At 38.2% G+C, this 27,951-nt stretch overlaps 1 protein-coding gene across 4 annotated transcripts; it reads left to right on the top strand.

Moving 5' to 3' along the window:
• Positions 1-4: 4 nt before the first annotated feature.
• Positions 5-26,419, top strand: LOC306866790 (carnitine O-palmitoyltransferase 1, liver isoform-like). Of its 4 annotated transcripts, none has more exons than XM_079412149.1 (19): positions 5-112; positions 3,710-3,868; positions 4,093-4,235; positions 5,039-5,210; positions 5,594-5,695; positions 5,818-5,955; positions 6,198-6,275; positions 13,359-13,466; positions 18,920-19,004; positions 20,669-20,864; positions 21,200-21,388; positions 21,913-22,018; positions 22,403-22,519; positions 22,607-22,771; positions 22,849-22,983; positions 23,063-23,215; positions 23,292-23,405; positions 24,110-24,202; positions 25,241-26,419. In XM_079412149.1, the coding sequence occupies exons 2-19, from the start codon at positions 3,728-3,730 to the stop codon at positions 25,328-25,330; spliced, it is 2,325 nt and encodes a 774-aa protein (XP_079268275.1). In that variant the 5' UTR covers positions 5-112; positions 3,710-3,727; the 3' UTR covers positions 25,331-26,419. The 4 variants fall into 4 exon arrangements, with proteins under 4 accessions (XP_079268275.1, XP_079268273.1, XP_079268274.1 ...); XM_079412147.1 differs by lacking the exon at positions 18,920-19,004 and adding an exon at positions 15,653-15,740 and having other exon boundaries at positions 11-112; XM_079412148.1 differs by lacking the exons at positions 5-112; positions 18,920-19,004 and adding exons at positions 1,727-2,011; positions 15,653-15,740.
• The last annotated feature ends 1,532 nt before the right edge of the window (positions 26,420-27,951 follow it).

Genomic DNA, 27,951 nt, shown 5'->3' with positions numbered 1-27,951 from the left:
TATTACATTCATTCATATCTTACACTAAAAAGAGCAGGCGGCGGCAGAGCGGTGCGTCTCCTGAAGTCAAGCAGTAATCCACACCGTCCATATCTCAGGAAGAGACGTAGAGGTAAGAATCCAGATTGAATCAACTGTGTTTGAAGCAGCTGAAGTAGGTGAAAGTGCACGAGCCTGGTATATTCTTGTCCTTATGGTGTGACAGAAAACACAAGGTGATCCCGGACGGCAACGCAGTTTTTCTCTGAATAAAACTCTAATGGATGTCATTTATGTTTTTTATGAATATAAATGCATGCATGTGTGCTTACATTGTGACATGTTGTTCAGCGAGGTCAATGAAAGCACTTCACTTATAGTTTCTGTTGATTTTAGTTTTAGTATTTGTAGTTATTGATTGCAGTATTATCAGGCAAAGTGTGGCAAAGTGTTTTCCTCTTGCTGCATAATTTCGATTTGTTTCGGTGCCAAGTAAGATTGACGCAATGCAACAAATCAAATAGCTTCGCTCACGTCCTAATTGGTTACATTTAGAGATATTAATAACGCATATGTGTATGTTATAAATCAGGAATAGGTACAATTCTATTATTATTTACTAACCCTCATGTTAAAGGAGATAGTATGCAGTCACTTTCACTGTAAGAGGGAAATAAATGCAGTAAAAGTTAAAGTAATTCCCTAAATTCTGGCTAACGTCTCATTTTGTGTTCTACAGAATAAAAATAGTCGTACAGGCTTAATATGAGCAAATGATGAATTTTCATATTTGGTGAGCTGTCCCTTTAATTTAATAGAAACTATGCAAATAGATATACAAACGTGTTCCTTTTTTTGTATTGCATGATCAAATAACTCGCTACACGTTGCGGAATATTTAATTCCAGCTTATTAAAACACATTGAGCCATAATGGCGATGAGCAGCGTGTAACATCAACACAGTCCCGTGACCTTTCGCCTAGTTTCCATCTGCACCGGCGCGTGACGTCATCGCCGCTGGGGGGCTTGCTAATGCATAACATAACCTTTCACAAAACATGACCTTCATAGTAATTTCACAGTTATATGCATATTTTACAACCACAAAAGTTATAACTTGTTTATACATTTTTTTTTATAATATTGGATGTTTTTAAGGCCTTTTTATTAGAGATTCTTTGAAGTGATGAGTAAATCAGAGGAGAAAACTTTACAATTAGGTTTAAAGTTAAGGCATCGCGCTTTGTGAATGTGGAATTTTCCCATCATACAAATAAAATCATCCTCTTGGCAAAAAGAGCAGAGTGGAGAAAGATTTACTGCAGGGGTAATAATGATGGATAATTTTAAAATTAACTTCTTTTAAACAAAAATTAGTTTGGCACTGTCCATACTTTCTGAAAATTAACATTTGGATGAAGTGCCAACCACTTTCTATAAGCTTTAAAAGATGAAGCATTATTAGCAGTAACAAAGTTTCTCAAAAAATAGTTTGTACACTTATTATCCATAATATTAACCCCTTGAATAAATAATCGAGGGATAGTTAAACAAAGATTACAATATATTTTATAAGACTTAATTAAAAATAACATGGTATACTAGTATGGTAGTGTTTGTAGTAAATCAGTGGTTTGTAGCTTAAGCATTGTTCGTGTAATTCAGCGAATGAATGAAGTTGTCTAGCTGGTTCAGAGACGAGTTTGGTCTGTCTGTTTCTTGTACAAACCAGTTTATCATCTTTTATCATAAGAGAGGTGAATACACCTTTGTTTTGAAAAAGTGACAAGGACATTGTAGCGGGCTGAAGAATCACACGAGGGGTTGAGGGTTAACAGAAACCCCGGAGGGTGTATTTTATTGGTGTTTCCTTGTGTGGGGAAGTGCCAACGTGTCTTTAGTGCTGCAGTCGGTGCTCTGTGATCGTTCCTCTCCCCGGTGTGGGTGCTCCGTGCGTCGTGCTCGTGCTCCAATCCCGGGGCTGGTCGGTCAGGCGCTGGTGTCTGCTTGGCACAGGAAAAAGAGACAAAGGTTAGTTGGCTTCGCTCAGGAGTCATGGCTCCACTGTCCTTCGGCGTGGCGGCTTTTGTATCCCTCGCCGAAGTGGCGTCAGCTGTGCCCGACCAGCCCGCGGTGATTGGGAACAGGTGTTTCTCCTCTGTTTCCAGGGCGACGCTGATAGGTGCTGGGGACTCATGTCACAACATGAACCCTAAATACACACTTTATAATACCATTTAAGCATTATATCTGAAGTTGTCAATGATCTCAGACCTGTTATATTTATTATATAAATATATTACATTGTTTGAACTTTCATGTTATGATTGCTTCAAGCCAGACTTGTGACCCATCAAACACTCATGCGGCTTTATTTATATCAGAGCGATGTTTACAATACAAGCGCTCATGTGAAAGGTCACCGAGGTCATGAATAAAGCACATTCTGTAATCCGCTCTGTTATGTCATGTAGTTAAATGATTGAGGACATAATGAACAGCAGAACAAATGTGATTAGATTACAGCTAATGTTTTATTACAACAATATATTGTGAAATTCACATTGAGTGGCTTTGTGTTACGTATTACAATGTTTGTTCATGTACTTTTTTAAAGGAATAGTTCACCCAATCCAATTTTTTCCCAAAAAAAAAAAAGTTGAGCCAACTTAAAATTTTAAGGCAACCAGCTTCAGCAGATTTTTGAGTTCTCTCAACTTATTTTTGTAGGAGATTCTCACTTTTTTGTTGTATAACTCAAATATCTGCTGAAGCTGGTTGCATTAAAATTTTAAGTTGGCTCAACTTTTTTTTTTTTTACAGTGTGGGAACAGATTTGGAGAAATTTGGCATTGCATCACTTGTTCACCAATGCATCCTCTGCAGTGAATGGGTGCCGTCAGAATGAGAGTCCAAACAGCTGATAAAAACATCACAATAATCCACAAGTAATCCACACCAGTCCAGTCCATCAATGAACAGGAAGCTGCATATTTGTAAGAAACAAATATGTCATTAAGAGGCTTTTAACTTCAAACCAGTAAAATATTATTAATACGATATGTACCGCAATATTGTTTCTCCAGTGAAAAAGTTATTTGGTCTAAATCAGAAGAGGAATGTGCACAGATCAAGAAAAAAAAAAACACCCTAAAGATGGATTTGTTTCTTACAAACATGCATCTTTTCTATTTACAAGGTGTTAACTGATGGACTGGAGTGGTGTGGATTACTTGTAGACTATTGTGATGTTTTTATCAGCTGTTTGGACTCTCATTCTGACGGCACCCATTCACTGCAGAGCATCCATTGGTGATCAAGTGATGTAATGCTACATTTCTCCAAACATTTCTCCAAATGTGTTCTGATGAAGAAACAAACTCATCTATAACTTGGATGGCCTGAGGGCGAGTAGATTTTCTGCAAAATTGTTGGTGATTTATTCCTTTATTTCATTTGACTTCTTCCATTCAAATTGTGAAAAACGTATATGCTGATATAATTTGTAATGAAAATGTTGTATTAAATAAATAGCTAGTGGTCTCGAATATTACTACATGATACCATCACTGTATCACGGAGCAGATACAGTTTTTTTTTCACTATCATAGTAACCATTTAGAAAGTTCCGGCACAGTCCTCCGAACTGTGAGTTATGTATCTGTGTACTTTGTACCTATGTTGATTATGACTCTTGTCTAACTGCTGTTTTACTCTTCTATGTCACAGTGTGAGTGTGCAGTCAGCATGGCAGAAGCACATCAGGCCGTGGCTTTCCAGTTCACCGTCACTCCTGATGGGATTGACCTGCACCTGTGTCATGAGGCCCTGCGCCAGATCTACCTGTCGGGCCTCCACTCCTGGAAGAAGAGGTTCATCAGGTTCAAGGTGACCTCACAACTGACTTCCTTATCCAACTGATTACAGAGTTATAGTACACGAGTAACATTATCTAATCAGCTCTGAGTGTCACTTTGAAAAATCAATGTTTTATTGATATTTTTTTCAGGATAATTTATGCTTTGAAAAATGATTGCAAGGTCCATTTGAATAGAACTAAGTTTCATTCTATTAATATTTGTTTAATATTACATTGTTTTGTGTTGACGTAGAATGGTGTCATGACTGGAGTCTATCCAGGAAGTCCCTCGGGGCTCCTGGTTGTATTGGTGGGTTACATGTCCACCACCAAATATGCCAAAATTGACCCTTCCCTTGGGATGTTCACTAAACTGTCAAAACACCTACCAATCAGGTAAACCACTGAACAACAGTCACCTTTTTGTCATTAGTTATTAGCAATTTATTATGATACATTTGGAAGATAAATAAGTCAATAACATGAAGATAACCAGAAGTTGTTAATAGGAAAAAGTATAGCTGTCTGAAATTCAGTCAAATGCAAACATGAAGGTCTGATTCTTTGCTTTGTAGTTTTATCTTGTTTTGTTTTGCTTTTTGTTTTGTTAAAAAAAGTATAGCTTTTCAAAGTACAAAAACATATACAAAGTTCTGATTCTTTGCTTTGTAGTTTAGTACTTTTGTTGATTTGTTTTGCCATTGTTTGTTTTCGGAACTTTGTTTTGTAACTTTAGCAGGAGACTTTATAGAAACCCGTTGCTAATGAAAAGTTCAAGCATCGGATGTTTCCGTTTGTAATTCTTTTAATCTAGTATCTTCAAAACAGATTGCAATGTTATACAAGAAATGTGTTTTATTACCACTGTATTTCACACGCAGTTCACCAGCTTATATTATGAGTAGTCATAACAAACAATCCCATGTCTCTGATCTTATTACACCTTTTAATCATGTACTCAGTACTTACAGTGTAGCTACAGTGCTGATAATAACAAATCATTACTTAGTATTCATTACAAATCATGAATACTTAGCATTCATAGTGTTGACGTAGTGATCTATGCTGATTGAATATTTTATAATTTTAATGTTTAAAAAAATTATAATAATTAGTAAACTAAAAGTAAATAATAATTACAGTGTTTTTGAAAGGGCACTGCAGTTAATTTCTAACCTAACAGCTGTGTTTCCCTGCAGTAAGTACGTAACAGAAGAAGGGCAGCGTGTTGTTGGTGGTGTGCTGATTGGGACCGGATTGTGGATTGCTGTGATTTTCGTAATGAGGAATGTCCTCAAGTACTTGCTGTCCTGGCATGGCTGGATGTTCAATCGCCATGGATCTTTGAACTTAAAAACAAAAATTTGGTTGGTGAGTGTGGCCTAGATGGAGAATCGATCACTTAAAAGAACAATTATCCCAAATAATATGCTATATTATGCAAATATTGGCCATTTTTGTAGTCCACATGACCCAGAGTTTTGGTTTTTATGTAAACTATACCTTTAACACCCAGCTTTGTAAATATTTCCCTAGAGTATATTAAGAGAGAGTCCAAAGTCTAATAAGTTTGTTTTATAACATCATTTAATCACTGTTCTGGTAATTGCATGTTTCTTTAGAAGTTTTCTTTGCGTCATTGTGTCAGCTTTTGATATATAGCTGTTCACTAGAACTTGTCTAGTTTTATTATTGGAAGAGTCATGCTTGTCTCATGTTTGACTCTTGACCCAGTATTAACGCTATTCACACAGGTGTTGGTGAAGTTATTTTCGGGGCCAAAGCCAATGCTGTACAGCTTCCAGAGTTCACTACCACGGTTACCAGTGCCTCCTGTAAAAGACACCGTTAGAAGAGTAAGCAAAGCATTTTTATTGCATTTTAAAAAGATCTAATTTATTAATAGGTCAATGACAGAATTTTTTGTAACCCTCACTTCTTCACATCTTTATTGTTTTTTTTTTTTTTGTTTTTTCAGTATCTTGAGTCAGCTCGTCCTCTGATGGATGATGAACAGTACAAACGTATGGAGGGGTTGGCAAAGGACTTTGAGAAAAACTTGGGCCCTAGACTGCAATGGTACCTGAAGCTCAAATCCTGGTGGACCTCCAATTATGCAAGTTTGCTCTTTTTCTACTATTCAGAATCACTCTCAACAGCTTTTCTTGAGGGTTTTTGGGAACTTTTTTTTAAGTCTTATTATATCTCATTATAAAAATGCCTCAACCTTTTTCAAGTCTGTCTTTCTCTCAAAATAGCTTCTTAAATAATGAATGAACCTTAAGTTACCTTTATTTGAGATTTTTGTCATACCTTGTATTATGACTATTTGAATTTGTTGTACTGTAATCCTCTCAGGTCAGCGACTGGTGGGAGGAGTATATTTACCTCAGAGGTCGAGGACCAATCATGGTCAACAGCAACTACTATGCAATGGTAAGACTGAAATGCAATGGCTAATCTGGATTTTGTTAAAAAGAAAGTCAAATTGTCAAAAAAATAAAAATCAAGACAGTGAAATTTAAAAAGGAATTCATCAAAATATGAAATGAACTAATTTACATTACGTAACAGGTAATTATTCATTAACACTTAACTCACACTACTAAGGAAGACACACTACCTGTGTCTGAAGCATGCATAGTTAACTACTAAGGAAGATGTGTTAACTAATCAGTATGTAATACAATTTTATGATTGTGTTAAGTAACAGTTAGCTAATCAATAACTAATGTATTCTGTCATACCTCCTGAAGAACTACTATTAATTATCTACTAGTTAAGGTTCAAGATATGTAACTATGAAATAACTACTACTGAACAGTTATACGCAAATAATCACTATAATAATCAGGTTGTGGCCCACAAATCAAGTACTTGAGTAAAAGTACAGATACCCCAGTAAAATTATAAGTAGACCTATTCATTTTCAAAATTACTTGAGTAAAAGGACAAGTACAAATTACTACTATAGCAAATTTGTTACAGTCCATTACAACTATTATTAGCCTATAATAGAGCCAGCAGCCATATCACCCTGTAGCCCAAGACCGGTTGCCCACTGAAGCTAAGCAGGGTTGAGCCTGGTCAGTACCTGGATGGGAGACCTCCTGGGAAAAACTAGGTTGCTGCTGGAAGAGGTGTTAGTGAGCCCAGCAGGGGGTGCTCACCATGTGGTCTGTGTGGGTTCTAACGCCCCAGTATAGTGACGGGGACACTATACTGTAAAAAGCACCGTCCTTCGGATGAGACATTAAACCAAGGTCCTGACTCTCTGTGGTCATTAAAAACACCAGGATGTGGGGTTGACCATCATGGCCTCCTAATCATCCCCATACACTGATTGGCTTCATCACTCTGGATGCTGCACACTGGTGGTGGTTGAGGAGATTCCCCCCTTGTATATAAAGCGCTTTGAGTGCCTAGAAAAGTGCTATATAAATGTAACAAATTATTATTATTATAATGGAAATGAAATATGCATTCCCTTTCGAGGGAACTTTGAACTGCGTCCTCTAGGGGTCGCTATGGGGAACTCCGTCAGCGTGACCTGTGTCTGAAGCATGCATACAAAAACACCACGGCTGTGTCCAAATTCAGGGTCTGCATCCTTCGGAGTACTCATTTGAAGGATGTTACGTCACAGCGCCGCGACGAAGGCTGTCCAAATTCGTAGGATCCTTCAAATGCGGCCCACAAATACGTCCTCCTTTTCCCCGAATTGGAAGGATGGGTGTGGTGGATCCTTTCCCGTCCTACCTATCCCATAATTCTTTTCGGCAGAGCGTAATGGCGGACGAAGCGAGCGGTAGCGGAGTGGGAGAGGAGTTTCTCTGACAAAACAAGCTAAAGTTTATGCTTCGGCTCAATGAATTTGTAGGAGAAATTAGTAGAATACTTAAAAACAAATACAAATAGGCTATAATGGCTTACCTGGATGTGACTGTCTTGTAGTCTGATATAAAAACTCTCCGACAACGAGCAAAGAAAGTATTTAATTTATTTAATTGCTTTATTTCTTCCAAAAGAATTAAAATGAGGAGAATAACTCTTTGTTTGTCCATTTTCCCGCTTCTTGCTTGGCGCTGTCACGGTTGCTAGGCGACAGGATATGAGCAACGGGTAAGGGAGGGAACTGAAAGAAGGGTAGGCTGTCCAAATTCACAAACACCGACTTCCGGGTTTTGCGGACGTCGGAGGATCCCTCCTCCTTCAACCGGGTAGGAAGGATCCTAAGGAGGATGCAGACCCTGAATTTGGACACAGCCCACGTGTTGGCCGGCGACAGCCTATGACATCACTACAGGCGCGACCACAGTATAAGGGGCACCGGGAAAATACGTCATTCTCTTGTTTTGTTTGAAGTGTGCATTCCACTGGTAAGAACGATTTTCTGCTACTACTATGGCGAGCACTAGCAAGGCACTTAAGAGATGTGTGCATCCGTGTCCTCGTTATTTGACACCTGATGACAGACACGATCTTTGCGTTTTTTGTTTGGGCGAGGAGCACGCACGCAATGTCCTCGAGGGGGCAATCTGTGTGCACTGTGAGCTTTTTTCTATGAGAAAGCTTCGCTCTCGTCTGTCTCTCTTTTCGAGGAAGGAGGGACAACCGTCTGCTTCCCGCAGTTCAAGACCCACTGATGCCGAGGCACGGAGGAGAATGAACTTGTGGGGTTAGCAGGCGGATCTGGCTGATGAGTTAGAGAAGAGGCTTTCCTTCTCGTGCTCGTCAGCCGCGAGCCGCGGGATGATGATGACGCGATCTCGCTGACATCATCTGATCCAGCGGCTAGTGCTCTGCTGGGTTATGTTAGGAAGAGCAGGAGATGTCTGAGGGCGAAGAAGTTGAGACTGAGCCTTCTCAATCCTCCTGCCCTGCGTATGACGAACTGTTGGAGGTTATGGAACGCGCCATGGTGAGGCTTGACTTGCCGTGGAAGCGGGCCAGGATGGTGGTGCCGCGGGGTCGTCTCGATGAGCGTTATCTTTCTGGTCATAACCCCCTAGCTCGAATGGGCCTCCCATTTCTTCCTGATCTCCATGCGGAGGTTGAGAGGGAATGGAAAAAGCCGTTTTCCTCTTGCATTCATAGGTTTCAGCATACCAGTTATGCTAACATCGAGGGGATGCGTGAAAACGGCTATGAGAGGATGCCCCCTGTGGAAGAGACGCTAGCCAGCTATCTCTCTGAGGGTGAGACATCCTCTCTCAAGGCTCCCTCCTTGCCATCTAGGCCCCTTCAGGAAACATCTCGCTTAAATGGCAGGGCATACGAAGCAGCAGGTCAGGCTGTCGCTTCGTTGCACACGATGGCGTTGCTTCAGGCATACCAGGCTGATCTGCTGAAAGACCTGGATAAAGGTCAGGGCTTGTCACCTGACGAAGTAGCTGAGCTGCGCTGCACCATGGATTTGGCTCTCCGTGCCACTAAGCAGTCCGCCACTGCTATGGGCAGGTCTATGGCGGCCATGGTGGTAACGGAGAGACATCTGTGGGTGAATCTGGCAGATATTGGGAAGAAAGAGAAGGGCTTTATTCTTGATGCTCCACTGTCGCATTCCAAGCTTTTCGGTACCTCCGTCGAGACGGTGGTCGAGAAGTTTAGGGAGGTGAGGGCGTGCTCAGCGGCCTTCAAAACCTTTATTCCAAGAAGGTCTGAGCCCGAACAACGCAGGGGTCCTGGCCCATCTCCGTCTGGGCATCAGAGATGGGCACAGAAGGCTAGTGTCGCGACTCGTGCCCCTCCCCCACCTGCGGGTAGGGCTAGAGGGAGGCGCGGGTCAAAGAGAGGTAGGCAAGACCTGAGGGAGGTGACCCAGACGAGGAGTTCTCAATGCTCTCGTCCGGACCAGGGTAAGACTTGAACATCTACTCCCTTTCCTCGGGGTGCCTGTCATCTGCCCTCATCTTCCCCTCTTTACTTCCCCTGCAACCACCATTAATTCCACCTGACCGAGGTTAGGTGGGAACCTAGGAACCTGCATTTAAAAACATTGCAGTCTCTATGCTGGACTTATGATGTTTTGGTTAAGTTCTATGTTTCATAGAAACTACCTAACTGATGGTCCGGACCCGACTCTTCGGATTTCGCCTCGGTGACTGATCACATGCGCAGGAACCATGGATGGGTGAGTATGATCCAGTTCTACGGTTCACTGGTATTGTGTAGCCTTTCTTTGCAGTATTTCTGGACCTGTCGTTTTGTGTGTTTTCACCTTGACTTTGACTCAGTGCAGTGATGACCTCACTCATCGTTACTAGATCCAGGCTAGGATGAGAGCCCCGTTCCCGGCCTAAATACCCCTGGATCATGTGGCCCAGTCGTAGGTTTCTGTGGGAGCCTCTTTGGTCTTCAGGTCTCCAGCACTGCAATGCCTGGACCTGCGGGTCTTTTTACCATCAGTTCTTGGAATAGGGACGCCTTCTTTGAGAAAGGTGCATGGCTATCTGAGGATATCTATGTGCTAGCTCAGGGACTGCTCCCCTTCCGGGGGTTTTTAAGTAGCAATCTCCCTGAGCCCCTGTGCTAGGGTGGAAGTAAACACTATTGTGGCAGCTTCTCTGGAGTTTTCAGGCAAGTGGTCGAGCTAGCTTTGCTCCCCTCACCATAGAGGGTCACCTTTGAGCATGCCGCTCCCTTCTGAGTGTCCGAGTTCCCTCTCATGCTGAGAGTTAAGTTCTCCGCTCTCCAGAGTCTGTCATGGTAGAGCTAGCATTGCTCCCCTCACTATAGAGGGTCAGCTATGAGCATGCTGCTCCCTCCCGAGCATCTGGAAAGAATTCAGCTCTGTGAGTCAGCAACTTCAGGTTGTTAGGCATCTCTCTGCCTCCCTGTTAAGTTGGTCGAGCTAGCATTGCTCCCCTCACAATAGAGAGTCACCTATGAGCATGCCTCTCCCTTCTGAGCGTCTGAGTTCCCTCTCATGCTGAGAGTTAAGTTATCCGCTCTCTAGAGCTCTGTCATTCAGCAGCCTCAGGTTGTTAGGCCTCTCTATGCCTCCCTGTTAGGTTGCTCTCCTTGTGGTAGGGCTAGCTTTGCTCTAGTCTCTGTGCACTTTCTGAAAGCCACGTTGTGGTAAGATCGCGCACCAAGTGTTTTGCGGTCTTTCTAAAATCCTGTACGTATGGGTTACGCGCAGCAGCTTCATGCCCATTCTTTGAGTTGGTCAGGTCCCGGTTTCACCTTGGGCCCCACCCTACCTATGTAGCCATGGCAGATGGTCTTTGGGGCCTTGGCCTCGGACCCCTCGGCCCGGCCCCTACAGCCGGATCCCTTTTACCCCCCCCCCAAAAAAAAAACATTCCCTGGGGAAGTTAAGGGGGAATCACACAAAACAGTACATGACAGGACAGGAACAGGACAACCCACAGGAACAGGTAGCCCTCCTGGGCTAGCTCGGAAGCTGAGGCTTCTCCTGGGCATGACAAGGAGTCAGGGGCCCTCAGCAACCGCCTCCACTTCCACGACAAGGGGGCAGGCGGCTGGAAATGGCCTCCGTGGCCACTACAAGAAGAGCAGCCCCAGACGAGTCTCCGTGGACAAGACCGACCGACATGACATGATTAAAACTGTTCCTGTGGACACAACACAAAACCGGCACTCCTGGCCGGAACTAGGAACCCGGCGGGCTTGACTCAGCGGCGATCTGGCGGGCATTGACTCAGCGGCGATCCGGCGGGCATTGACTCAGCGGAGATCCGGCGGGCTTGACTCAGCGGCGATCCGGTGGGCTTGACTTGGGGGAGCCACCGACGGTGGGTTGGCTTTCCCCACGGACGGCAGCGTCGATCTCCCGCGAACGGCGGGCTGGAGTGAGCTGCAGGCTTGGGATAGCCGCGGGCAGCGGCGTGATCTCCCACGATCGGCGGGCTGGAGGGCTCGCGGCCAGTCGGACGGACAGACACAGGAACAAAAATAAAAACTAGAAAAAACGAACAAAACAAAACAAGGTGAAGGGGCGCCGCTTACTGTTATGTTCTGGTCTTCTGTCACGGTGCACACACGAGGGAGGACACATGAACACGCAGACGAGGATGTAAACTCAAATATGTCTTTAATGAAGACATCAGGGCAGGACAGGGCAGGACAAGGCAAGGCAGACATCAAACACCGGGGAGTAACGAGTAGACCAGACGAAGTCAAGCTGAACAGACTATAAATACACAGGTTAATCATAGATAATGAGACATACACGGCTGGACAAGAATTAACTAATGATTACATATAACAAGGACAGGAAACAAACCAAATATGGACACAAGAGGCAGGAACACAGAGGACTGACAACTACTACTACTGCTAATAACATGTATATGAGAGGGTCACAACTCAATGTAATTGTGTATAACTGTTCATTAGTAGTTACTTCATAGTTATTTTTCTTGAACCTTAACTAGTAGATAATTAATAGTAGTTCTTCAGGAGGTATGATGATTAGCTAACTGTAACTTAACACAATCATAAAATTGTATTACATACTGATTAGTTAACACATTTTCCTTAGTAGTTAACAGTAGTGAGTTAAGTGTTAATGAATAATTACCTGTTAGTTCCAATAGTTTCAATAGATCCTTATTAGTTATGCAGTATTAAGAAACATTATTCTAAAGTGTTACCCAATTTTTTAATAAATCTTCCACCTGGGCCATGGCACCAATTTTGTAGTGTAGAAATGAACAGATTTACATTAAGTTTTGCTTGTAGCACAAACTATTGTTATAAATTTACCATCTGAGTCATGACACCAATTTGTGTGGTGTAGAAATGAACAAATTTATATTAAATTTTGCTTGTAGCACAAACTTTTATATCTCTAAGTCCTTTTATAATCCAAGTCACTGCACCAATTAACATGACATTTTTTTTCTTGTAGCACAAGTTTTACTTGTAGAGCAAACTGTATTGTGATAGCACCAATATTGTGATGTAGAAATGAACTAATTTACATTATATTTTGCTTGTTTAAAAACTATTTTCATAAATCTTTCACCTAGGTCATGGCACCAGTTTTTTGGAGGTAAAAAGTAACAAATTTACATTACGTTTTGCTTGTTTAACTGTTAATTTTAAATTTAAAATTAAATAAATTTACCATCTGGGTCTCAACACCAATTTCTGTGGTGTAGAAATTAACAAATGTACATTACATTTTGCTTATGGCACAAACTATGTTTAGAAATCTACCATCCAGGTCATGGCACCAGTTTTTGTGGGGTAGAAATAAACTAATTTACATTATATTTTGTTTGTAGCACAAACTATTTATATAAAATTACCATCTGGTCTACAACACCAATTTGTGTGGCGTAGAAATGAACAAATTTACATTAAGTTTTGCTTGTAGCACAAACTATTTTTTTTTATAATTCTGCCACCTGGGTCACGGCACCAAAATTTTGGAAAGTTGTTTTTACTCCAGGTTGCTCGTTGGAGATTGTTTGTATGATAAGTTCATAGCACTGTTCAATAGCAGTATCTCAGGAGAGTGACAGTCACTTTCTTTGTCTTTATCAGGACTTCCTCTATGTGATCCCCACTACACGTCAAGCCGCCCGTGCTGGTAATTCCATCCACGCCATCATGATGTACAGAAGAAAACTGGACCGAGCGCAGATCAAACCAGTGAGTGTAGATTCCACAACAAACATATTCATCAATATTCCCTTAATTGAATGCGATTAATGATTTTTATACCTTCGTTCTATGCAAGGATAATGTATTCGTTTTACCACTGATGAAGAAAATCAAACACTTTAAAGTGTCTTCTTGAAATTAAGCCTACATAATATATCTTAGGCTCAAAGGAATAAGTTGCCCTAAATGTAAAATGTTTTGTTTTCATGTCACCTGCATGGTTTGCTCTTTTTTAGGGAAGATATTTTGCAGGATGTCAAGCAGCTCCTTTCCATACAACAAATTGGCAAGATTCTAAAACAACCAAAACAAATAACATAATAGTAGCCAGTATAGCTTATGACTTGTATGTATACAAAGTCTTCTGAAATAATACGATAGCTTTCTGTGAGGAACAATGCCAACAAATGCTTTCAGATGGCATTAAATAACCTTATTTCTATATAAGCAGCATCATGCAAAATATCTCCTTCTGTGTTACACAAGATAATGTCACAGAGGTTTGAAAATGACACAAAGGTAAGTAAAAGGTAATGAAATGCACTTTTGGGTGAACTATTCCCTTAAGTGTAATTATTAATGTTTCATAGGTCTAGGTAATGTATGGGTCAGTGGCGGTAAGAACTACTCAGAAATTCAGATGAAACATTAACTACTTCTGAAAACTGAGCTTTAACTATCACAAGGTGTTTATTATATATTATATGACTATGTACATAAACATATACATAGTATATATATATATATATATATATATATATATATATATATATATATATATATATATATATATATATATATATATATATATACAGTCATGGCCAAAAATATCAGCACCCTTGGTAAATATGATCAAAGAAGGCTGTGAAAATTAATCTGCATTGTTAATCCTTTTGATCTTTTATTTAAAAACAAATAAAAAAATCTAACCTTTCATTGTATAATAAGAATTAAAAATGGGGGGAAATATCATTATGAAATAAATGTTTTTCTCAAATACACGGTGGACACAATTATTGGCACCCCTAGAAATTCTTATGAGTAAAATATCTCTGAAGTATATTCCCATTCATATTCACAATTTTGAGCACTCCAGGGTGATCATGAACATGAAATTATCCAGCCATGGCTTCTTGTTTCACAGAAATATAAATAGGAGGGAAAACAAAGCCCAATTTCCCTTAATCATCCATCACAATGAGAAAAACCAAATAATATATTTCTGATGTGCAGCTGGAGGTCCTGGACATCTTGTTTAGACGCATGGCATCATGGATTCTATCAAATACCAACAGAAAAAAATCAATAAGTGACTGACTCTTATAAATCTTATAATGGGCCATGTTTGGATCTTCCAACCATACAATAATCCAAACACAAACCTCAAAAACAACACAAAAATGGGTCACTGAGCACAAAACCAAGCTTCTGCTGGCCATTCCAGTCCTCTGACCTGAACTCTGTAGAAAATGAGTGAGGTGAACTGAAGAGAAGAAGCACCGTCATGGAGCTGTGAATCTAAAGGATCTGGAGTGATTCTGGATGAAGGAATGGTCTCTGATCTCTTGTCAGGTGTTCTCTAACCTCATCAGGCATTATAGGAGAAAATTTAGAGCTGTTAAACTGGCAAATGGAGGTTTCAAAAAGTATTGAATAAAAGGGTGCCGTTAATTGTGGCCAATGTGTATTAGAGAAAAACATTTATTTCATAATGATATTTCCCCCCATTTTAAATTCTTATTTTTCAATAAAAGGTTAGATTTTTGTGAATTTTTAAAATAAAAGATCAAAAGGATTAACAATGCATATTAATTTTCCACAGCCTTCTTTGTTCATATTTACCAAGGGTGCCGATATTTTTGGCCATGACTATATATATATATGTGTGTGTGTGTGTTTGTTCTCTTCTGGTCTCTCTTACCTCCTACTTCATATCAAATGTCTTTTAGTGCATGTTTGTGTCTGGTTTTTTTTGTTAGATTTTTAAAAAAAAATATTAAATCATTAGACACATGTTGAAAATGGCTGTTTGTCATGTCATACTCTCTCTCTAACCCCCCAAACTCTGTGTGCATGACTGTGAAAGCATACCCCTCATAAACAATCTTGTGTTTTGTTCCTCACTCCCGGACGTATCTGTGTTTGCAATGTGCGCTCACACACCACACGCACAGTTATACTTGCTGGAGAAGCGAGTGCCACTGTGCTCGGCGCAATGGGAGCGGATGTTTAACACGTCTCGTATTCCCGGGCTGGAGACAGGTAAGAGGAGGGGCTCATCTGTCCTGACCCGCACCTGACCCACACCCTTCATCAGCTCCAGCAGCAGCCGCCTCAGTCTCAGCCTCAGGACAACAGCACAGCGGACAGGAGAATACAGAGCTAATTGACTCAGTGGTCGACTGATAAGGGCTTTTTATTGGCTGATTTCTAGAGAGCAGGGTGGGTGATGGTGGATATAATTATAATTTATATGATATTATACAATTGAATGATAGCAGGCGACACTAAATCTCTCTTGGACACAACTAGCAGTAGCATATAACTATAATATCCAATACCGATAATAGTGATACACCAATATATCAGTCAATTATAGAAACAGGTAAATAGTTGACAAAAATCCTGATAATTAATTATATATTATTATAATAAATAATATAATATTTTATATGTTATTATTATTATTATTAGAATTTATAATTCATATTATTGTTGTTTTTTATATTAATCATAATAATATTTTAGAATATTTATAATAACATTATTTATGTGTATGAAGTCATATAATTTATATATAATTTTTAAATAATATAATTACAATTTTATTATAATTTCATTTTAGTCACCCTAATGCCATTAACAAACCTGCATGACTTCCTTTATTTGAAAGTTGGTTTGAATGAAGATTTTCTATATATATATATATATCTCATAACTGTTTTTCATACTATAAGAACACTTCTGGATTCCTTCTCCTTATCCACTTATATATATTTATATACAGATTTCAATAGTATTCAATAGTGATACAACAATATATTGGCCAAATATAGAAATAGTTAAATAGTTAAAAAATAATACATAGTTAAAAATAAAATACATAATATTTTAGCTGTCAGTTGATAAAAAATTATAATTAATTATATTTTTTTATAATATAATTAATTATAATTAATTACATTACATGATGTGTCGATTAATTAATCAAATTAATTGCAAATTAGATTTGGTTGTGAAATTACCCACAAAGATCATTTAAAGCCATTATTGTGTTAAATGAGAAAGTATCAAGTAGATATAACAAATAGTAGCTTTAGAAAGAAATATTTTTTATTTGATTTAACATCAAATTTATTACACATGATCGTTTAGGCTACAACGGCCAAACACAAACTATGGAACATAAACGAAGATCATTTGAGAAACATCTCAGTATTTTTTGTTCATGCAATGACAGTCACTGGTAACTAAAACAGTCTAGTTACCAACAGTCTTCAAAATACTTTCTTTTATGTTGTGCAAAAGAAAGTCATACAGGTTTGAAACGACATAAGGGTAACTGATGACAGAATTACATTTTTTTGGTGATCTATCTCTTTAATGTTTTGTAATCAAATGATAAGAAATAAGAAACTAAAACTGCCAGCAGGTTGCGGTAAATGTCTTTATGAGTCATTCATTCATCATTCAGAAATAAATCACTGCTGTGTTGCTCGAAGACGCACAATTCTGCTGTGGCTTTAAAGGTAATTTCTCAGCAAAACAGACAACATTGTGTTTCAAATATAACATAATATCAACTTCTTATTTACTGAACATTTAAATTTGTGATATTCAGGACGAAAACAGCACTCGTGTGATATAGCTCTCTCTGCCCGTGTAATAAAAAAAGACAAAAACTCATACAGGGGCAGTTTCTTGTCCTAATATCTTGAAGTTTAGGGCATAATTGCATTTATGGAGTTGTTGCCCTGCATTTTCAGCCCGGGCCCGACGGGTCCTAACTTTTTTTACGCCCCTAGGGCCGGGCTTCGGGCCAATTTTCACATCATAGTTCAGACGCGGGCCGGGCCTCGGGCCTGTTCTAGGATTCTCCGTATTTTTATATTTTAGAAATCCATCAATTAGTGATAAAAAAAAAAAATCGCCGCGCTGGTTGAAACAACACGAGACCATGCTACCACGACTGAGAGCGGCTCGACGGTGTTTAGTGTCCAGCAGCAGCAACGTGTGCCGTCAGCGCAGATGAAGAGTTCTGCGTTCAAACGCACGCAATAGACTAAAGCTTGCCGCAAAGCCCCAGCAAAAGTAATTACCATGAATGTGTCAGGGGGAAATAGTAAGGAGATATTTCAATTATTTACTAATAAACTAGTATTTTCTGAGTCCGTTTCGCAAGGATGAAGTTGCCGATCCTGACTCGTCGCCTCCTCATTAGAAGCGCCTTTAGAGAGTCTTTATGGATTATGATTATTTGTTTTATTTTATTTCGTTAAGTAGTTATTTAAAGCTTTCTATAAATATATTTATCATGTCTGTGAGGCATGTATTCACTGAGTTTCGGTTCATTTTTGTGAAGTGCCCCTGTTCAAGACGAGACGGCAGAAAGTGCATCATGTTTGTTTTCTTTATTTTATAAAAGCACGATTTGTTGATATTGGGCCGGTAATTCTGATAAACTGTCGGTCACGGCCCAGAGCGTCTCGGGCCAGGGCTAGAGCCTAAATTTGACGTCCGTGTAAGGCTCTTATCATATTTGTCAACTGTATGAAATGTAAGATGACGTACAGGTCTGGGGGCGGGGCTAGTGCATTAATTGCGTTAAAATATTTTAATCGCTTTATTTTTTCATAACTAATTTATCTTTTCATAACTTTTTTTTTTTTAAACTGACAGCCCTAATAATAATTCATTATAATAATAATAATAATCATCATAATATTAATATAATACAATGTTATAATAATATTTTAGTATTATTATATATTATTTATATCTTATTTTAATTGTATATTATTCATATAATAAATGTTATTTATAATCACTTTCATGCCATTTACAGCACGAGGGCATTTTTTTTCTGTATGTTGTTCATCAGTTACCCCACACTGTACAAATTTGCCTGAACCATTGGAAAACGCATATCAGACGACCACTATCAGATAATCCTAAAATATCAAATATCATATATTGAATCTGCCTGGCTGTTATATCGTTATATAATTGTTTTTAGAAGGTATTAATGTAGGCTGTTTTGTCATTTGGCAGCTGTGCTGTTATCCGCGGCTGGTCATCATGTCGAATTCATCTCTCCTGATGATCCTTCACTCCTTCCACTTTTTCCTTTTTAGTTTCTGGTTTTCCATGACTGTTTTCCTCTACAGGTATTTTGGGTTTCTTCCTTGTTTTCGTGTTTGACCTTCCGTTCTGCTTCACAGCTCATGGTGTTAAACACAATCCCCATGTGCTCCTCTCAGTACGAGCATATGTTCAACACCAGTCGAGTTCCCGGTGTAGAGACAGGTAGAGCTTCCCTCTCGCCTGCTTCACTTCGCAAACCAATCCACTTTTAGATGCTAGCGAGCGACCGCTGTGGGCCTGAACTGCATGAGGGTTTGTGATTTGGATTTGCGCTCTATACGGCTGGCGTTTCTGGAGGAAGCAGATGGCGAGGAATTAGTTCTGTTTGCTTAACTGATTCTTAACTTGATAACCTGTTTGTGTGATTTAATGTTTGACCTGTTATCTGGAACAGGATGAATGGAGAACAGGAAATAGCATGTTTTTACACCCGTCTGGTCGTATAGTGGTGCCAGTCAAAGATGACTGTTGTTTTTATTGCTACTAATTTATAACCTACTGTAATAAATTCAAGAGGTTATAAACACTGAATTAATTCCAGTTTAGTAGCTGATAAATATACTTTATATATTTAATCTACAGCAATACCATTTAGAAGATTTATATAACATGATAATGTAATAATGATAATGTGCTGTCACGGCAAAGTGCAAGTTTAGTTTCTAATTCTTACTAAATTATAGTAAAATAAATTATTACTGAATAAAAATATAGATAAAAATAATTTAGAATAACTTAACTCGTTTAGAGTGTGTAAATATTAATGAAAAAAAAAACAATTATAGTCATCAATCTAATAATAATAATGATGATGATGATGATGATGATGATGATTAAGATTAAACTGTAATTTAGAGTGCATGTATACTATTAATGCAGAAAACCAAAAACAATAAAATACATTCAATATTCAATGATGTGTTATAATATGTAATCAACACACTTAATCATTAATAATAACAACAACAACAATAATATTTGTATTAATGATGATCATTATTATCATTACAACTAGAACTAATCATATTATTATTATTAATAATAGTAATAATATTAAACTATACTTGTATTATTATTAATACCAATAATAACAACAACAATAATATTTTTATTAATGATGATTTATTATTTTATAATACCAATAATATTAATAATAATAAACTATAATTTAGAATGCATGTATACTATTAATGCAAAAAAAGAATAACAAAATAATAATAATAAGAAGAAAGTTGATAAATGATGATGATGATAAAATCATCAATAAAACAATAAAAAATAAAATAATAATAATCAATAATATATAATTAACAGGCTTAATCAGTAGTAATAATAATTATAATAATTATATCTACATTATGATGATCATTAAAATAATAAAAAACAATAATATAATAATCAATAATAATATAATCAATGCACTTAATTAATAATAATAATAATAATAGTAATATATATGGTTATACATGTGTTATATATATTATAGTATATTTGAATCATGTTGCAGGCAGACAATTTCCTACATAAATACATAAATCTATTGGTTAATAGTAATAAGTGTATTTAATTGTAATGTGTTTATGCAAATCCAGTGCAGGAAAACAAGCATTTCTTCTCATCATCTACTTTGCCTTTCTCAACTCACCTTTTGCTTTACTCATCATTGTCCACTGACCACCATTAATCATTTAACCCTTAACAAACACAGCCTGAATATGACACATTTTGCCTAATTTAAACTGTACAAATAATTGTTCAATTATTTTAAGCTATTGTTTTCATGCACATTGACACACCTCCATCCTCACGTCCATATTCTTCATCAGACGTCCTCCAGCACATGAACGAGAGCAGACACATCGCCGTGTTTCACAAGGGACGCTTTTACAAACTGTGGATGTTTTATGACGGACGGCTGCTGTTGCCTCGAGAAATTGAGCAGCAGATGGAAAGGATCTTGGAAGACAAGTCTGAGCCTCAGCCAGGAGAGGAGCTGCTGGCCGCATTAACAGCGGGCGACAGGTGAGTTATTTTTTTTATTATTATGTTTAACACTTATTTTTAATTAAATTAATTTTTTATTAATTTGAAAAAATATTTGCTAGTTAATAATACAAAATGATATTGTAAAATAGTAATAAAAATATACATAGTCAATGAGATTGCAGTAATAAATGATATAAGGTTTCTTTTAACTGTGGACTTGAGCTGGAAAAATTCTGTGCCTGCGAAATCTACAAATTGCAGCTTTCATTCATAAAACAAGACGTTGTTTCTTCTCTTTCTGTTCACTAAAATGTGATCAAAGCCCATTGAGCCAAGTGATTTTATCTCTGCTTTTGTTCCTCGTTACCCAGAGTTCCCTGGGCCAAAGCCCGCTCACAGTTCTTCAGTCGAGGGAAGAACAAGCAGTCTCTGGATGCCGTGGAGAAGGCTGCTTTCTTTGTTACTCTGGATGACACCGAACAGCGTTATGATCCAGAGAATCCGGTGCAGTCGCTGGACAGCTACGGAAAATCTCTACTCCACGGAAAATGCTATGACAGGTGACTACGACCTCGCTTGATTATAATTAAATCGGATTATTGTGTAACTTATTGTGAAACATAATATATTTCTGTTCATTTAATGTCATTTTCAAAAGTTTGGGGTCGGTAAGATTTCTTTAAAGAAATGACTACAAACATATTCTTTAATACAAACAATTCAATTCATTTATTTGATTTAGACTTAATATTTTTTCTTTAATAAACAGAATAAATATAAAGTCGCAAAAACAGTTTTCAACATTGACAATAATAAGAAATGTTTCTAAGAAATGATGCTGAAGACTGGAGTAATGATGCTGAAAATTCAGCTTTGCATCACAGGAATAAATCATATTTTACAATATATTTGAATAGAAAATAGCTATTTTAGATTGTAATAATATTTCACATTTGTACAGTTTTTACTGTAGTTTTCAAATAAATACAGCCTTGATAAGCAGAAGAGATGTCTTTATTAAAACCTTACAGACCCCAACATTTTGAAAGGCAGTTTATGTTTTAATTTTTTTTTTTGTCTCCAGGTGGTTTGATAAGTCTTTCAATCTGATTGTGTTCAAGAACGGCACTATGGGATTGAATGCAGAACACTCCTGGGCCGATGCGCCCGTCGTTGGCCATTTGTGGGAGGTGAATAAACCAATTTATTGAGATGTATGAACTGTTTTGGCAAGAAAGAAAATTCACATCATGTACACACCCTCAGGTTGTTCCAAACCTGTACGAGTTTCTTTCTTCTGTTAACACTAAAGAAGATATTTTAAAGAAAGTTGGTAACAAATCCGTAACCATTTACTTACATAGCATTCTTTTTTCTTCCATATTATGGAAGTCAATGGCTACCGTCAGCTATTTTGTTACCAACTTTCTTCAAAATATTTAGAGCTGTAATCGCAATACTGTGAATCCGTGATATTTTTATCTAAGGTTATCATACCGTGAGAATCTCATACCGGCCCATGCCTACTATATATCATGTGGTGTTTATGAATGTTTCTGTTTGTATTGTGGCAGAATGTCTTGTCGTCAGATCCAGTGAGACTGGGCTATACTGAGGACGGACACTGCAAAGGAAACCCCCATCCCAACCTGCCGGGACCCCAGAGACTACAGTGGGACATCCCAGAGGAGGTCACTTAAAATCTTTTGTCCATTTGAAACATGCTTTGCTTTCATCTGATTCATAATTTAACAAGGAGTGGCCTCTTTCCTTCACAGTGCCAGGAAGTGATCAGCAGCTCTCTGAAAGTGGCCAACGCTCTGGCGGACGACGTGGACATGCACATCATCCCCTTCAATAACTTTGGCAAAGGCCTGATCAAGAAATGCAAGACGAGTCCCGATGGCTTCATTCAGCTCGCTCTCCAGCTGGCGCACTTCAGGGTACGAGTGATTATTTGGCGATTCTTTGGATTTTTCTTCAGGTTTCTGTGTTATATGTTCAGATTTTCCTCCCACAGGATAAAGGCAAGTTCTGCCTGACGTACGAAGCCTCCATGACGCGTCTGTTCAGAGAGGGCCGCACTGAGACCGTGCGCTCCTGCACCACTCAAACCTGTGATTTTGTCCATGCCATGATGAATGACAAAGCAACGGTGGGACTTAGATTAATAACTAGCTCATTTCAGTGTGTTTGCTTATTCCTGATAATTCCACCATGTTTTTTTTTCTTAGAGAGAAGAGAAGTTGAAGCTGTTGAAGGTGGCGGCAGAAAAGCATCAGGATTTATACAGACTGGCCATGACGGGAAATGGCATCGACCGCCATCTTTTCTGCCTCTACCTGGTGTCAAAATACCTCGGGGAAGATTCGGCTTTCCTCAAAGAGGTGTGAGATGGAACATGAGCTAAAATGCAATCCATTTCATAGATTTCGCTGGCTAAAAACATTGGGTTTGTTGCAGGTGTTGTCCGAGCCCTGGAGATTGTCCACCAGTCAGACTCCTCTCCAACAGGCCGAACTGTTTGATTTAAAGAGGCATCCAGAATTCGTCACCAGCGGAGGTGGATTTGGACCGGTAAGTTCAACATTCAGTGAAAACTCAACTCTTGGTTTACAGTGCTGTAAAACTTTAAAGGGGGGGGTAAGATTCTGTTAATGTTTTTCAAAGAAGTCTCTTCTGCTCACCAAGGCTGCATTTGTTTAATCAAAAATACAGTAAAAACAGTAATATTTTAAAATATTATTACAATCTAAAGGAACTGTTTTCTATTGAAATATATTTTAAAATATAATTTATTCCTGTGATGTAAAGCTGAATTTTCAGCATCATTCCTCCAGTCTTCAGCGTCACATAATCCTTCAGAAATCATTCTAATACGCTGATATGCTGCTCAAGAAACATTTCTGATTATATGTTAAAAACAGTAAATTTTTTGGAATAAAAAATATTAATTTCTTTCTTACTTTCCTCAAACTTTTGAATAGTGGGACATATATACATATATATATATATTAGTGCTGTCAAACGATTAATCGCATCCAAAATAAAAGTTTTTGTTTACATAATAAATGAGTGTGTACTGTGCATATTTATTATATATATATATATATGAATACACACACATACTGTATATATTTTGAAAATGTTTACATATACATTGATATATTATAGAATTATATATATAGCATAGCACATTTTTCTTAAATATATACATGCATGTGTATTTATATATATATATATTTTTTGGCCAATATATAACCAATATGTGTGTTGTTTAGGTTGCTGATGACGGTTATGGGGTATCATATATTATTCTTGGAGAAGATTTCATCAACTTCCACATATCCAGCAAACACTCCAGCCCAGAGACCGTGAGTGCACTTTATTACATTTAAAATGTCATATAAAATATGATACATAATTATAGTTGTTATTATTTTTTATACAATTAATAATTGTATATAAAGTAGTTTTAAGATGTTTTTAAGAAACTAATATAATATGTTAAATTATTACACGGCTCTCTGGAATGCTTGATTCTGATTGGTCAGTTGAGACATTTGCAGGTTCGTTCTTTTCAAATAATAACCGCTCCAAAGTAATAACGCATAGCCGGTACTACTTGTATGTTTAAAATCCCTCCGCGCCAACAAAGATTACCGTTTGGCGCCATCTTGTGACAAACAGATGTTAGTCACGTGGTACTATATCGTTTCGCGGAAGGATACAAATGTTAATTGTGAGTGAGTGAGTGAGTGAGTGAGTGAGTGAAGTGACATTCAGCCAAGTATGGTGACCCATACTCGGAATTCGTGCTCTGCATTTAACCCATCACGCGTGCACACACACAGCAGTGAACACACACACCGTGAACATACACCCGGAGCAGTGGGCAGCCATTTTTATGCTGCAGCGCCCGGGGAGCAGTTGGGGGTTCGGTGCCTTGCTCGTGGTATTGAGGGTGGAGAGAGCGCTGGACATTCACTCCCCCCACCTACAATTCCTGCCGGCCGGAGACTCGAACCCGCAACCTTTGGATCACGAGTCCAACTCTCTAACCATTAGGCCACGACTTCCCCGTGGCCTAATGGTTAGAGGCCATATTTGTTAAAACAAATATGCCAATAAAATGTTTCAAATTCATATTCATGTCCAGTTTTTTTCCTTATGTGGCAAGTAGCCGTGTAATAAGCGGGATAATGTACAGGCAGCCTGTAGTTATCGCGAAATAAGCCCCTTCAGTGTGATACAAGACGGGTCCTGATCACACTGTCGGGGCTTATTATGCGATAACTACCGGCTGCCTGTACATTATCCCTTACTTAATATTATTAATATAATATAAAAATGATGTAATAATTCTGTACATAGGTAAAATAAAAATGTTCCCTTGTTCTTGTGATTTATAGGACTCTCACCGCTTTGGAAGTAATATTAAACAGGCAATGCTGGATATCCTGGATCTTTTCCACCTTGACAACAAAACTAACAACAAGTGATCTTTCTCTTCTTGTTTTCTCATTTCTCAAAAGGGAAATCATTTGAAAATATTTTAAACAGAGGGCTGATCTTCCTTAGGCATGTACAGAGTATTTGTTGGTTTTAATTACAATTAATATTCAAAGAATGGTCATCTAAACAGGACGGAGCATGCTATCTGTGCATCTGATTAAATTGCATTGTTCAGAGAAGATATTCTTTTTTGGGTTGGTAATATATCACATATTGTATATCACAGAGATTTGTTTTTGATTGTGTTGGGATGTATTCATGCACTGTTGCCTTAATCTTCGGAACGGATGTGAATGGGCTAGAAATGTTCTTCAGAAGATCCAGGAAAACCTGTTGCCTTTTTGTGCTGCTGTACATTGACTTTCACTTTTTCTGCTTTTGATTTGTTTTTTAGATTAATATCTCAGACTCAGGTTTTCAACATATATTCACTTTATTGTGACTTGAATTGTTTCTGAAGTAATACTGTGGTAGATTACAGGGAAGCTATACAGGGAAGACAAGATAAATATTTCAAACACATAGAGCAATGATACATATTTTTCTTTCACTTGTGTTTTAGTATTTAAGCATGATCAAAGATTTGCAGCAGTGTGTCAACATTATCATATAAATGGTTATTTTAATTTATTTAATAACTCACCAACACTCAGAATAATGTAATAATTTAGCTGTATGTTCATACTAGGACCTTTCGTCATGCTGAGTGCACTAACAACAAAACCAAAAATAGAAGAAACTGGGATATCATTCACAGTTATAATGGACAAAAAGATTTATTTCTGTATATGTTGTTTCTCAGTGACATAAAAGTGTGCTATTTAATAATCAGTTCTTCGTCCAACATTTCTGAAAGTGTGCTTATGGATTTAATGAATAATAATTATTCTTGATTGTAAACATGAATGCAAATTAATATAATTTAAAGGTGTTGTGTGTTGTGCAATGTATCAAATATATTTGTATCATTTTCCACAGTAGACCTCATTTTTGCAGCAAAGGTGTGATATAGGAACTATTTGGCATTGTTACTGTAAACACATTTCAACACAATAAAAGTTCACTTTTAAAATTGATCTGATCTGTATACTTAACATTTTCTGTTTATGTCAAATGGGCACTGAAAGTACATTATTTTACTATATTTCAAGTTTTTTTTTTTTTTTGGGGGGGGTTTACATTGTTTCACTGAAATTTAATTTTTCACATTGTGGCGTGTGTTTATGGAGTATAGTCATGAAATAAAGCAAGTTCATATGAATATATCACTATCCAAGTAATATTACAAATACTCAATCAGCTCCTGGACGGCCACTATCCTGCAGAGTTTACTTCCAAACCTAATTAAACAAACCTTATGCAGCTAATCAAGGATTTCTGGGGCCTGTTTCATAAAACAAGTTTACCAAATAAGCCAGTTTTATTTAAGTTAGTCTGACTTATGGTCAGCTGATTTAGTTCAAAACAAGTCAGACTTACTAAAATAAGCCCGGCTTATTTGGTAAACTTGTTTAATGAAACAGGTCCCTGGATTATTGTAAACTTCCAGAAAAGTGTTTGGAGCTGTCTGAAGCTAAACTCTCCTCTAACACTAGACACTCCTTTACTAACTTGTTAAGCTTAATCTTATGCCACCAGTAGATGGCGATATATATTACTGATATTAAATAACAGTCTGAAAATTATAAAGACACTAATATGACACATCTTTGAAGTATATTTTTTTTTATTGAGGAATTGTCTTAAAACAAAGGTATAGTGTAAGTTCAGCCCATGAACAAGAACTGTGGCAGAAATCACTGGGGTAACTGTGACAGGGAGTAGCCTACTGGCATCGATGCAGCTGAGACAGAGCTCTGAGCAGCCATGACAAGAACCTTTGGGCTGGCAGTGGCAGGAATCTCTTCGGAGTTCAAGACAGGATCAACTGGGACTGAGCTGACATTGCAAGAAGCTTGGAGTTGGGAGCAACCATGACAGCACCCCTTGTAGCGCCAGGATGACCAAGATCTGGCTTTTGAATGAATGGATGCAGATGCAGAGTTTGGGACAGCAATACCTCAGCTTCTTTAACAACTGTGACTAGCACCGAGGTGACCAAAGAAGAGAGCTCCTGACATTAGGGAGGCAGAAAGCTCTGGCATTCAGAGGGCTGTGGCAGGAACCCCTTGGACTCAGGATTGAGTAAACCAAAACCCAAACGTGGCAACCAAAAGAGCTATGTACAAATACAATAATGTAGAAATCCCTCCAGAAGCAGTTTCTCCATGTGCAAATACTGCTCCCACAAGCCAAGTCCCAAGACACTGCACAAGGCTTGCTCGCCCCGCAAAAGCAAGAGAAGGGATGGAAGTGTCTCCTATTGCAGCCTACAAGATGCTAAGCTGCATTAGAGAGCAACTAGTGTGGTCTTATGTGATGATCTGAAACAAAACAGAAACAAAATGAGAACAGATTTGATTTGGGGATTTCCATGCAATCTTTGATCTTAGGTAGAGAACCTGCAACCAGTTGTGGTACAGGATATGCCCCAGACCAAGCCACTGGTTTGACTTTTCCTGCAGGAGATGCCAAGGCACACAAGGTGCTTCAAAAGGCTTGCTCGCCA

This window comes from Barbus barbus, assembly GCF_936440315.1.
Source record: "Barbus barbus genome assembly, chromosome: 48".
Classification (NCBI taxonomy): domain Eukaryota; kingdom Metazoa; phylum Chordata; class Actinopteri; order Cypriniformes; family Cyprinidae; genus Barbus; species Barbus barbus.
This window is presented reverse-complemented; position numbering and strand designations above follow the sequence as displayed.

Bases quoted from the DNA above. Each gene is read 5' to 3' on its own strand.
- LOC306866790 (XM_079412147.1), top strand. From the start codon at position 3,728: ATGGCAGAAGCACATCAGGCCGTGGCTTTCCAGTTCACCGTCACTCCT. The intron at 13,467-15,652 runs GTGAGTGTAGAT...CCACACGCACAG, and splicing joins ACCGAGCGCAGATCAAACCA to TTATACTTGCTGGAGAAGCG. The intron at 23,216-23,291 runs GTGTGAGATGGA...GGTTTGTTGCAG, and splicing joins ATTCGGCTTTCCTCAAAGAG to GTGTTGTCCGAGCCCTGGAG.